The 12,618-nt window shown below is 36.6% G+C and overlaps 1 protein-coding gene across 12 annotated transcripts in view; it reads right to left on the bottom strand.

The window, feature by feature from the left end:
* Window positions 1-12,618, bottom strand: part of LOC126975623 (glutamate-gated chloride channel) — a 144,646-nt gene that overhangs the window by 123,389 nt on the left and 8,639 nt on the right. For all 12 annotated transcript variants that reach the window (XM_050823614.1, XM_050823624.1, XM_050823623.1 and 9 more), the window contains exon 2: window positions 2,118-2,192. In XM_050823614.1, coding sequence (XP_050679571.1) covers window positions 2,118-2,185 — 68 coding nt within the window. In that variant the 5' untranslated portion in view covers window positions 2,186-2,192. The remainder of the gene's footprint in view (window positions 1-2,117; window positions 2,193-12,618) is intronic.

The following is a 12,618-nucleotide window of genomic DNA, read 5'->3' as shown; positions in this document are numbered from 1 at the left end:
GCTATAATAAAAAAAATACAATTTTGCTTATAATTACCCTCGACACCCAAACTGGGACAGCCCGTGATTTCTTGGGTCAGTCTCTTCCCAGTTGTGCATTGTAAAATGTCAAACAACAAACATCAACATATTTTAAGGTCTAACAATGGAAGTTATGCAACAAATTATGAACACAAAAACTATTTTATATATAATTTAGGGCGTGTGTTGTGTGTTTGTGTGTGTATGTGTATGTGTGTGTGTGTGTGAGTATGTGTTTAGCTTTTTATTTTTCAAATGTTATACCTGGTTTAAGTAGTGGTTATCGAATAAGATTTTCAGTAGCTTCGTAATTTAGGTTTCTTAACATGTTCTTGAGTTTATGTCTAAGTTCATATATATTACAATGCATAATTTTAAGTTTAAGTTTTATGTAACTATACTTTATTAGTAAGAACAGTGTTAAGAAAGCTTACAGCTGATAATAAGTTTTTTGTTAACCTATTTTAGTTCTGCCTTGTAATACGACAAATTACAATAATTGTATAGACACTCTTAGTCTAAAACGGACAGCTTTTTATGTGAAATCAGATTGCTTTCACTTAGCTTTATTTCTTAACTTTTTATTGTATTCTTATAGCGTGTTTGGGATAAAATGTAGACATACAGCGTCACCTTTTTCCGACACCATTAAGTTAATCGATAGATCTCCCTTCAGTATATACAGGAAAAAGATGATTAGACTGGTAAAGATGGTTGATTCCATTAGAGAATAAAAAAATCAGAATTACTGTATTATCTAGGTAATCTGAAGACTATCAGTAATACGAGGGGCGTTCAATAAATAGTGAAATTAAGGTGTAAACTTTTTGGAACCAAAAACTTTTTGGAACGAAAATACTGGCTGATACAATTAGAATATTTATATAAATATTAGTTATGGAAATAACTACAATATCTCTATCTAATCTAACTTACGCTTTTTAGAAAGGGAAGTGTTTTGTTTTCAGTGTGTCGGAGTCAAAACTCCACCGTTTTCTACAGTATTACCAACATGACCCCCCATCACGTCCCTCGACAATAGTAGTGACCGGACAAATGGTTAAAAATTTAAAATCTTTGTTTTAAAAGATCGATTTTAGCAGATGCATGTTTAATTCTTAAAAACAAAGATTTCTCGAGTTTCATTGGAACTGTTACGACAAGATATTTAACGGTTCTGTGCTCAATTTATAACCATGGATGCAACGTACCTTAAACATTATGATTATTTTTTACATTGCATGACCTAAAGAGGCCAACATTTTCAAACCCTAAAAATGAGGCAATTTTGTTGGTAAAAGTGCGATGGTAATGTAATTGAATAACTCGACCATGCAGCAACTGTTACTGGCTCCTTCATATGCAAGCATATAGAAACTCGTGAGAAACAACTTCAAAGGAAATATCTTCTCACAGTATCTTCGATATTTACCCGATCTAGAACTCAATGATTTCTACTTCAAAGGTTGAAGGATAAAAGAGCCGGAAAAATTGATCGTAAGCCTCAAGATATAACAACTGGTTTAGTTTAAAAATTTCGTATAAAATTGTATATAAACGTAAATCCCCAAAAAACTGTTAAGGTTCGACGTAATTCGAAACAATCAGCCGACTAGAAGAAGTAGTAGAAGTAATTATTTCACAATTGGGACATCTCATCTATTTTAGTAAACAGTTGTTTTGATGTCAAAGGGCTTGGCAGATGAAGCGCCGCGCATCGGACTTGACAGCGAGTATCCATATATCAAATGTGGCAGAGAGAACACACTGGTAACAAAACAATAAATAAATCAATTAAAACGGTTTTTATCAATTTTCGAATTTGTTAATTCATAAATTCATAGTTTCTCAACCTTATTTTGCTCACCGCCCACTTTAAGAATATGTTTTTTTCTAGAGTATTTTCGTGTATTTTTTTTGCCGTTATAGACTATATTTTTTAATCTACCCACGCCCTACGTCTTCTACTGCCCCCCCGAAAGTCTCAAACGCCCACAAGGGGGCGTTATCGCCCACGTTGACAACCTATCTAGATTAAAACAGAGACTGAAAATAAAATAGCGTTTTTTTCAAATGAATCTGTGGTTGTTACTTACTGTGCGAGGTGGGATAAGTAGAATACTACTAGAGCGAGAAAGGCGCATATTGGCCGAGAGTAGTCCATCGTCTTTCTGTAACAATAACATAATACATTACAACTATGTCTCAATGTCAAATTAATATAAAATATCTAGATAAAAAAACGTGTTAAAAAAACTGACCTCAAAAACTGAAAAGCATAAAATAACTTAATAAATATTAAATTTTTCTAGATTGCATGAGGTAAACTATAAGATTTCGATGCTTTTTATTGTCATATATTAAATAGATTTTTTTTAAGTTAGTATGGGTAGGCCTACGAAAAAATATAGGTCTCAAAAAACGGGAATGGAAAAAAGGAATCGACTCCGAAGAATGCTGTTTGAAACTATTTCACGTTCATGTGAGACACTGAAATATAGTAAAGAACATTTGTTAGTCTAAGACTCACTTATCGAGACAGATGTTAATACTTTATAACAATATATAATCCACCTTAATGAAAACTCCTAAAAAAGCCGTACACAAACTATAATTATTTCATCCACGTATACAAAAATATTCATACAATGAAAAGTACTGGTTCAAACTATGTTAAATTTTTATGGGACCAAATGGCAAATATTCCGCATCAAATTAAAGATGAATCATCTAAATCGGATCATAAATCTCAGCGTAATTGGTGTACATACATAAAAAATACCGATCGAATTGAGAAGAGGATAGAGAAAAGGAGGAGGCTTTTTGAAGTCGGTTAAAAACAGAAATTAATTTTACGATTTCACATCGCTTCATAAAAGATTCCTTATAAAGTAAAACAAATATTATTTTATGTCCCAAGAAGTAATATATACCCACTTGACCATACACTCAGTTCACAGAGTTTTTTTTAGAAAATTTTCAAAGAACTATGTAAATATTTACTGAACAGATGAAAGTCGCTCGCATGTACAGGCCTTATCAAAAAGACTAGCCTTACGTTCCACTACACACCTATAGGGTACCCACAACAGCACTGCGAGCGCAAATTCGTAGTGCTACACTCCCCCTGACGAAGGACCTCCAATTAGTCCAAAACTAGTCGTTACCAACATCAATTAATTGGGAATTAAGCTGATTTAAATTATTATACCATTAGTATGTTGCTCTGTAATATATAAACAAACACACAGGATTTACGCAGTCACATTCACTTATTTTTCGTTATAATATATTCAAAGAATTAATGACTCTATTTCCTCCAAAACACATTTTTCTAATTATTCAAACAAGCTCGAATATATAAACACATTTTCTTCGCACACCCTCGCCCACAGAGTTACATAAATGTTAGACGGAGTCAATAGAATTGCACTTGTGCAACCGCATTTGTATTTTATATTTACTAATTCAGTTTATCAGCCGAAATTACCGAATTGAAATTACCTGCGATAATTATCTGCGATTTATTTTAAGACTATTGCATGAGCGACGTTTTTTAATTGTAAACAGCACTTTGGTATCAGCAAGCCTAGTATCGGAATACTGGGTCTCGAAATCTCGAGCGATTGTGAATTCCGTGGCCATCTGGAGGGCAAAGCCAAATTGGCTTTGAAGAAGCTGGGCGTCGTTAATAGAGCACGACAATACTTCAAGCCGGCCCACATTCTAGCGCTCTACAAAGCGCAGGTCCGGCCACATATGGAATATTGCTGTCATCTCTGGTCTGGCCCACCACAGTATCAGCTCGATCCATTTGACCGCGTGCAATGCAGAGATACGACATGGGTACCTTCAAAAAAAGCACGTAGGTACATCTTTCTTATAGGCCAGAAACGCTTCGTGATTCCTCTGGTGTTGCAAGAGAATGTGGGCAGCGGTAATCACTTAACACCAGATAATCCGTACACTTGTTTATCCTCCTTTTCCAAGATACGTATTGATAAGGAAACTATAATAATTTAACGACACGATTGTTGAATCTTTGTTATTGCCACAGTTTGCAAAATTGTGTGTTCTGTCTATATAATGTTATTCTAAGGGAGGAGGTAACACAGTCTAAATACAGAAGTAGGTCAACAAGCACACCGCCATATTTTCTATACTGTATTTATTTTCTTTTTTATGTTAATTACTGACGAAAACGTAAGTATCTGCAACATAAATATTGTGTATTTTATTTAAGGTTTTTTTTACTGGTATTTAAGGGTAGATGACTCACTTTATAAGTTCTTTACTTATTCACAGGTTTTCAAGACATTACTTTTTACAGTTCCTACTGACACACAGGCAATTTGGCGCGTCTGTACGTTTGCTGTGGTGCGACCACAGACTAAGAATATACTGGCGTAGTATTTTCTTAGATTAACGCGAGTGTTACTAATTTAAATAAAACACTTTTAAAGGATTAAAACGCGTGTAATTATAACTGTTATCTAATTAGATTTTTGCGTAAAAGTTACATATTTAATTTAGTTAACCCGATGTTTCAAAACCTTTCCAGATCTCGTTTCTGTTCTGTTTTAATAATAGTAAAAAGTTTTAATCCTTTAAAAGTGCTTTATTTAAATATATTGGCCTATAGTCGATTTGACAGCCCGATAGCGCGTGATCTATTTTGTTCGGTCAATGTGTGCGTTAGCGTGTGGTTAAATATTCAAAATACTAAGGTGCTAATGTGGCTGTCTGTTTACGACTTGCCAATTAAAATCGATTACAGTAACCATACAGTAACATCTGGATGTGTGTTGGTCCTCCACAGTGTGTTTTTCAAGGATCTTTCTTCCACGTACTACAAAGCTGTGGAATGAGCTTCCTTGTGCGGTGTTTCCGGGATACTACATGGGTAACTTCAAAAAAGCGCGTACACCTTCCTTAAAGGCAACGCAAGGTGCTGTTGCAAGAGAATATGGCCGGCGGTCATCACTTAACACCTAGTGACCCGTACGCTCGATTGTCCTCCTTTTTCCAAAAAAAAAGTCAATTAAATCGCTTCCTTTTCTGTCTACCGTATCTCTCTTTGTTTGTCTATACGACGGTATGTTGTGTGTCTGTGGTACCTTCATACCTACTTTACATTTGATCGAGGCTCAAATGCAAAGTAACAAATTCACAGAACGGCCACAGCTCAATCTCGACTATTCCTCTACCGTCGCGGTCGCGTACTTAACAAAGTAATTATATACAAAGAAACTTTAACAACGCTTGTCGGAGTGGTTAATAACACACTCAGATTGGTGCTCGCTATAATTAGCACATTATTACGCTCGTCACTCGTGACTCGAGCCGCAACCCGGATGGCGGGAAACTCGAGTATCGCTCAAATACAAGTATTCTCTACAACGTATTATATGAATATATACGCTTTGTTCAACCAAACGTGCAAAATTTGTGGCCTATTTCCGAAAAGTTGTGAATTATTCATGCTACAACTTTCCTCGGGATTGTAAATGTTAGATGTATCACAATTTTCATAAAATATTGGCTGTGACAGCTGTGAAAATGTCGAAAAATATGAGGTTGATAGTTAACCACCAAAACAGAGTGACATACAAATCGCGAGTTTAAGACGCAGTTTGTCACGCACACTAGAGTACTTAAAAAAACCTGTCCTATTTTTATCGGTTGTCTTGCACCAAGAGGCTCCATCTAGACGTATAAATTAACTTAGAGTACTATTATAAAAAAAACAAACTGCCATCTGCTTCGCAATCTATGATCGTAATACGTCCCATCCTTTTTTATGAGAAAAACTGACAAGTCGTTTGCATGATGGTAGTGATACTACCCGCTGATTACAATGCATTGCCCCTAATAGCCCAAACACACGATGAGATCTAGTACGGCCAACTGTCGGACGCGGTGAGGTAGTGGACCATATTCGATGGTATGACGCATCGTCTTTCGCACAAAATTTTTATTATTACCATGCGGACGGTACCAAGTACGACGCCAGACCAATTATTGGTTTGAGATGCCCACCGCGCCGTCCGATGGCCGTATCAAATCCGACCATGTGCTTAGACTATTAAAATTCGTGAAACAAGGATCACAGACAAAAAGTACCTGCTTGCTATTACTTAATATTGACAATTGACGTAGTATTGAAGATTTTCTTGTCATCATCATCATCCTCAGCCAGAAGACGTCCACTGCTGGACAAAGGCCTCCCTCAAACGTATTCCGGTGATCTTGTCCAGATCTTCGGTCCATCTTGTGGGGGGCCTACCAACATTGCGTCTTCCGGTATATGGTCGCCATTCGAGGACTTTACTGCCCCAACAGCCATCTGTCCGTCGAACTATGTGCCCTGCCCACTGCCACTTCAGTTTTGCAATCATTTGGACTGTGTCGGTAACTTAGGTTCACCTACGGATCTCCTCATTTCTGATTCGATCTCGCAGGGAAACTCCGAGCATAGCCCTCTCCATTGCCTTCTGAGCGACCATGAGCGTTTTCATAAGGCCTATTGTTAGCGACGGCTCATAGTAGCAGCGGTATACACGTCTGCGTAAGTCATCACTGGCAACACACACTGGTTGAAAACCTTCGTCTTCAGACACTGTCGTATTTGAGACGAGAAGATTTTACGGAGTTTCCCGAACGCTGCCCATTTATGATTTTCTTGTATTTAATTGTAATTGTTAATTTCAGACATTTTTGTTAAAGTTTAATTTTTTTTGGTAGTTTTCTTAATTTATAAAATATATCTTTAAATTTAGAAAATATATCTTAAGCTGGGTTTACATTTATATCATTTTAGTGTATCAGATCTCCGACGCATAGCATCAACGTTATTTTGAGCTAGTGTGGATGCAAATGAAACGCGATCATGCTACACGCCGTAGTATGACACATCCCAATCCGTATGTAACCGAGTATCTGATACGGGTCGTATCGATAGCCAGCCAAATGATGGTAGTTTGGACGCATCTTGATACTTTATCATGATACGTCTATGTTGTTAGATACACCGCGATCAATGCCAATCCGGTTTCTGTCCGATCATCAAATGATTTCTTAATCATTGCAAGAGCACGCAACTCCACTCCGAAACAAGACATTTGGATACGAGGATCGTAGAAAAAAATGAGCGTCAACACATAACGTAACACGTTTGTGACACGCTGACAAGATACAGTATCTTGTCAGTTTTATCATGCTAAATATCAGGTCCACACTTACGACTACTACCAACAAGTTCAACGCCGTTTGCGTGAAGCAATCCGAAAAAAACGCCCGGATTTGTGGCAAAACAATTCATGGCTTTTGCACCACGAAAATGCACCTGCTCACACTTCATTGCCTCTTCGTGAATTTTTGGCCAAAAACAAAACTGTAGCGATGCCTCAGCCTCCATATTCGCCAGATTTTTTCTATTTCCAAAAATAAAGAGAACATTAAAAGGCCGTCATTTTACAAGCATAGATGACATTAAAAGCGAATCGCTGAAAGAGCTAAAAGCTATTACAAAAATCGAGTTTCAAAAGTGTTTCGAGGATCGGAAATAGCGTTGGCACAAGTGTATTATACCCGAGGGGGATTACTTTGAAGGGGACAAAACAGATATTGATGAATAAATAAATATATTTTTCATAAAACAAAAATTCTCGTTATTTCTTGAACACACCTCGTACATACAGTGTCTTTTGTCATTTGTCATTCTCCAAAATTTAATAAATATTGGAGAATAAGTGCCTATCCAACAATTAAATGCTGTTAAGGTTCTTTATTACTTTGTAAAAGGAAATCAAGTGGTCTAGAAAGACCATCAATTTCTATTTAGCCTTTTTTGATAATCATACATATATCGGCGTAAATACTACAACACACCTATTATAAAAACGAGAATAATTCAGTTTAACTAATTTTAGTTAAAATTAGCTCATAATTTATCCTCTAATTACATTGTGGCGTGAAATTATTGTAAAAAACAACACGAATTGACAACACGTGCACCGAGTCCTATAAATACAGCCGCACGGTCGACACTTGAGTCATCCAGACTGACCTATGTAGCAGCAGCTTAGTACCCGTACCGCACAGCGTGGAACCGGAATCGCCTGCAAGCACAAGAAAATCTTGCGTTGCGTGCCATAGTCGGGGCGCCGCGTTACGTACGAAACGCAACAATCGCAAAAGATTTAAAAATTGAAAATTTAGACGCCTTCGTAAGAAGGATTACAACAAACATGTTCCGGCGAACAGACGCCTCGTCACACCCTCATCTGATAGGAATTGCCTCGCTACATGCAAGACCCCCAGATGAGGAGGGTAGACGAAAAATGAAGGCTACTCAAGGGACTGCGTAACTGAAGAGGAGGATGAAAACTCCACAAGACCCCGGAAAAGGTGAAAACTGACAGACTGACAGACTAAGCTACGAGCTAAGGCACAACAAAAAAAAAAAAAACATAAAAAAAAAATCGTTGTGCCCCAAGCAAGTAGTGACGAACCCAAATATCATCAAGTGACTCTCCCAACGTCTTGGGAGAAGAAGTGCCAGGGTATAGGGCCCCGCCCTGACACCCTCCTTCCGCCCTCACACAGGAGGTGAGAAGAAAACTTGACGACGACACTTGAGTCAGTCGTGCTCGGGCTGTCGTACGGTACGGACCTCTCTGGGACGTCGTAACGCTGCCCGTTGAATAAACGAAAGTAATAATATACCTACTCGTGTAGTTTTCTTTAGAAGAATCAATGAGTGATCTTCAGCAAGATAGCAATTGTGATGTCAACAGTAATGACGTCACACCTTTTAAAAACAATACAGAGGTTCTTTCCTCGTCATATATGATAAGTTTTATCGATATAGGTAAGTCTAGACACAGTCTTGTTCTGAACTGATTCTTTTCGGGGATGGCAATTCAGCTCTCGACCTCCGGTGTTGCTGCTGTCCATGGGGGTTGGTTTTTTTACTTTTCATCAGGTGTTTTATTGCTCGTATAACAGTGCCATCTAGGGACGCCTGTTTTTAAAATAAATAGTTTTAGAAACGATTATTCCGTTACTCTGCATACCTATATATTATATCATGACGTAACGGACCTAAATCTGACGCTCTCGTGTAATGCTAAAATCTGACGCTAAGCCTGCGCAGCGAGCAGCCCGACCGTCCGTATAAATGCTTCGGTTCCTAAAAAATGTCGGTACAATTTATGACACGTACGCGACATTAATATGTATGTATATTTATTTTTTTATGAAAATAAGGGACGAACAGGACGTTCAGCTCTTGGTAATTGATACGCCCTGCCCTTTACAATGTAGTGTCGATTTGAGCGGCACTACAACTGCGCTCGTCACCTTGAGACATAAGATGTTAAGTCTCATTTGCCCAGTAATTTCATTATCTACGGCGTCCTTGAGACCGAAACACAGTAATGCTTACACATAATTTAGCCGGCATCCTGTGCATATAGATGTATGCTGAAAGTGGTTAAGCGTTGGAAGCAATTGTCACGTTACGAAGTCTCGTCCGCCATGATGTCACCAAGTCTATTACTAAACAAAGCAATTGTTAAAAGCAAGCCAACTTCTTTATAAATTGTATATCGTATTGTACGTGTATACACTATGATAATATAGTCTCGGCCTCTGTTCAGGCGATAAATAGAGTTCCTAAAATCAATTTAATCGTTAGTCTCATTACTAAACAACGGAATATCTAAGCGATCGGACAGCCTGGGTCTAAAGGTTTGCATCCAAGCGTCCTAGTGGAATGACCCTAGTGGCTTGGGCATGGGGGAAAGCGCTGATGTGCGATGCGAATTTCGTCCCATTTTTTTTGGTTTCCATCCTTGACGCGACGCTCTGGCTCCTCTTAATGTCCAAGCTACTTCAGTGATCGCTGGGGCTACTGCTTCTACAGCCGAGGACATCAAACTTCGCAAATATTATGTCAGTTTTATATCTCTTTGCCGTTTGGTGTCGAGGAAGTTGACCCGTGAGGCCCAGAGGCACAGAGAGTGCACAAAATACTATATTCGTGCCTCTGGCTACTTGAAACCCATGCACTGGCTATTTGAAGAATGAAGTTGCCAGTGTGATTAGAGGACATTCCCATGGTAGGGGTGACAAGCGCAGAGCAATGTCATGCCGCTACAGATTAGGTCGTATTGTCAATGTCAACTTATCTTTTTTTTTCACAGTGTGGCTGTATACATAATTTTGACACGTCAAAAATTCTTGATTTATGTAAAATATTATATAACCGGTTTTTAATTATTCGTTGGGTCTTAAATAATATAATATAAGTGTTAATCTTCTTATTTTTGACCGGTTTCAATCTTTTCAGTGTTTTTAATCTAGCTAATTAGCAGAATAAAGTTTCTCATCATCAATGCACCCGAGAGATTTGTGAACGAACAGGCATATAGATACGGCTAATGTAATTGGCAATGCAATAATTAAAGTGAATGTTATTAAGCCTTCTAGATTCGCTGAAGAAATAAATAAACGTGGTATTCGATTAGACGTACATAAAATAAAATAAAATATATTACGTTTGTGTCGAATTATCACTTTTATTTAATTATCACTATAATTTTATAAGCCGAAATTAAATCGAGGTGTTCTCAATTCGTCGAGAATAAAAATAAAACTTTTGATGTTCGATCCCCGTTTTATTATAAGGCGTACTTAGGCTTTGCTCAGACTTCACTTACGTTAAACTTAGCTGAGCAAAAGCTTAGTATAATCTATTATTTTATTTTTAAGTGTAAATACGTTTTATAGATCACAGCCGTAGACTTTACTTACCTTAAAATTTGTCCAAGATTAAGCTAAAAATAATTTCAGCTGCCAAATAACTATTAATATAAAATGAAAGATTATGCTGAGCTTCCACTTAGCTAAGTTTTACGTTAGTAAATTATGAGCAAAGTCTAAAGACGTGTTATTGATGTCAGTCTAAGTAAGAACTATCGAGATCATTTAAACGTTATGACTTCATCATTATTTCTAAATTGACCATAAATACAAAAAAAAAAGAATCCAAATTTCCCTTACTATAACAACACAAAAATATCAAATGTGCTTGTAGGTTTTTTTCAACGTGAATAAAGAATTTGCTTAATGATGAATATAAAAGAATCATAAAAGACAAGATTTGTTGACCCTCCACAATGTACTAAAAAACTCGTATTGCTATCTCAGAAAAACACAAATATTAGACAAACGGGCCGAATATTCAATTTATTCAAGAATAACACCTCGTTTTATAAGAATGTGTCCCTCATATAATGAAATAGCTAAATTAGACAAAGATGTTTTTTTTCCAGACATTCTTTATTTTCTAACAAACTAGGTGAAATAATTAAGTATTTAGATTAGGAATTCTGAAGTTGATTTGATTTTAAAATCTTATTCAAGCTGTGCGACCGTATAGGATTGCAATAAGATTTAAATGTAATTTAATTAAGACTTTAGGGTAGAAAATACCTACATATGGCCGCCGGATATTTAAACAATTAATTTAAAATACTGATTTCACAGGTAAAACTTGAAATTATTCATTGAAAATGGTTGCATGATATTGAATATAACAACTAAGCTGAAAGGAATCGCATCTCCTTTAAATATATTTGCTATCTCAGGCCTTCTTGGACTTGTCGTGAAGCACCCAAATTTTAAGCTGAATAGTGATAAATAAAATATTTACTTTAAACAACAAGTATCAACATCAAATCTATATTGATGATAAGGTAGGTAACTAATTATTATAAATGACTAGTTGACCCGGCAGAATGCGTACTGCCTCAATCGATAAGTAAAAGACCTAAACTTTTGTATAAAATAAACTTAAAACAAACAAAAGGACTCCTTTTTTTAAATGATATTACCCGTGTTTTAAGGCAGTTTATGTTTTACCTACTGAGAAAGTTAGAACGATATAAAAATTCTAATTAGTTATTCATTTTAAACTATTTTTATTTGATTTCTGAACGACGGGGGACACATCAAAGGAAAATCAAATTTGTTGTAGTATTTTCATATTTATTCGACCTTTTAAACCTTCTCTGGACTTCCACAAATAATTCAAGACCAAAATTTGCCAAATCGGGCCTGCCGTTGTCGTGTTTTAGTGAGACTAACGAACAGCAATACATTTTTATATATATAGATAGATTGAACTATGACTTAAATTATAAAAATAACCTTTTCCTCGACGTTTTGTAGTTGGGTCCACGATTTATATTACGCATCACTATTACGCTGTGTATAAGATCCTGGCTTGAATACAAGGCCAAATTAATGAAAATCTACTATTGTCGTCGGTGCTTGCGAGTGCAAAATTTTCACATTCATATACGATTTTGTTAATTACAAAGATATACGAATATAGGTGTTCACTGTACGAAGCTATTCAGAGCCTATAAATAATGGAAAGCAAGAAGTGCGCTATTTTATTTTAAATTTCACAACTTTTGGAGATGTTGGCTCGCACATTCCAGGCATCACCCAGCTTCAAGTTTTCTTGCATGTTCTGCTTCGAAGTGTTTTTATTTATTCCAAGGTAGGGAAATATACACGTTAAAA

The sequence above is a fragment of the Leptidea sinapis genome, chromosome 36 (assembly GCF_905404315.1).
Source record: "Leptidea sinapis chromosome 36, ilLepSina1.1, whole genome shotgun sequence".
Lineage (NCBI taxonomy): Eukaryota > Metazoa > Arthropoda > Insecta > Lepidoptera > Pieridae > Leptidea > Leptidea sinapis.
Note: the sequence above shows the minus strand (reverse complement) of the source record. Positions and strands in the feature narration are given on the sequence as shown.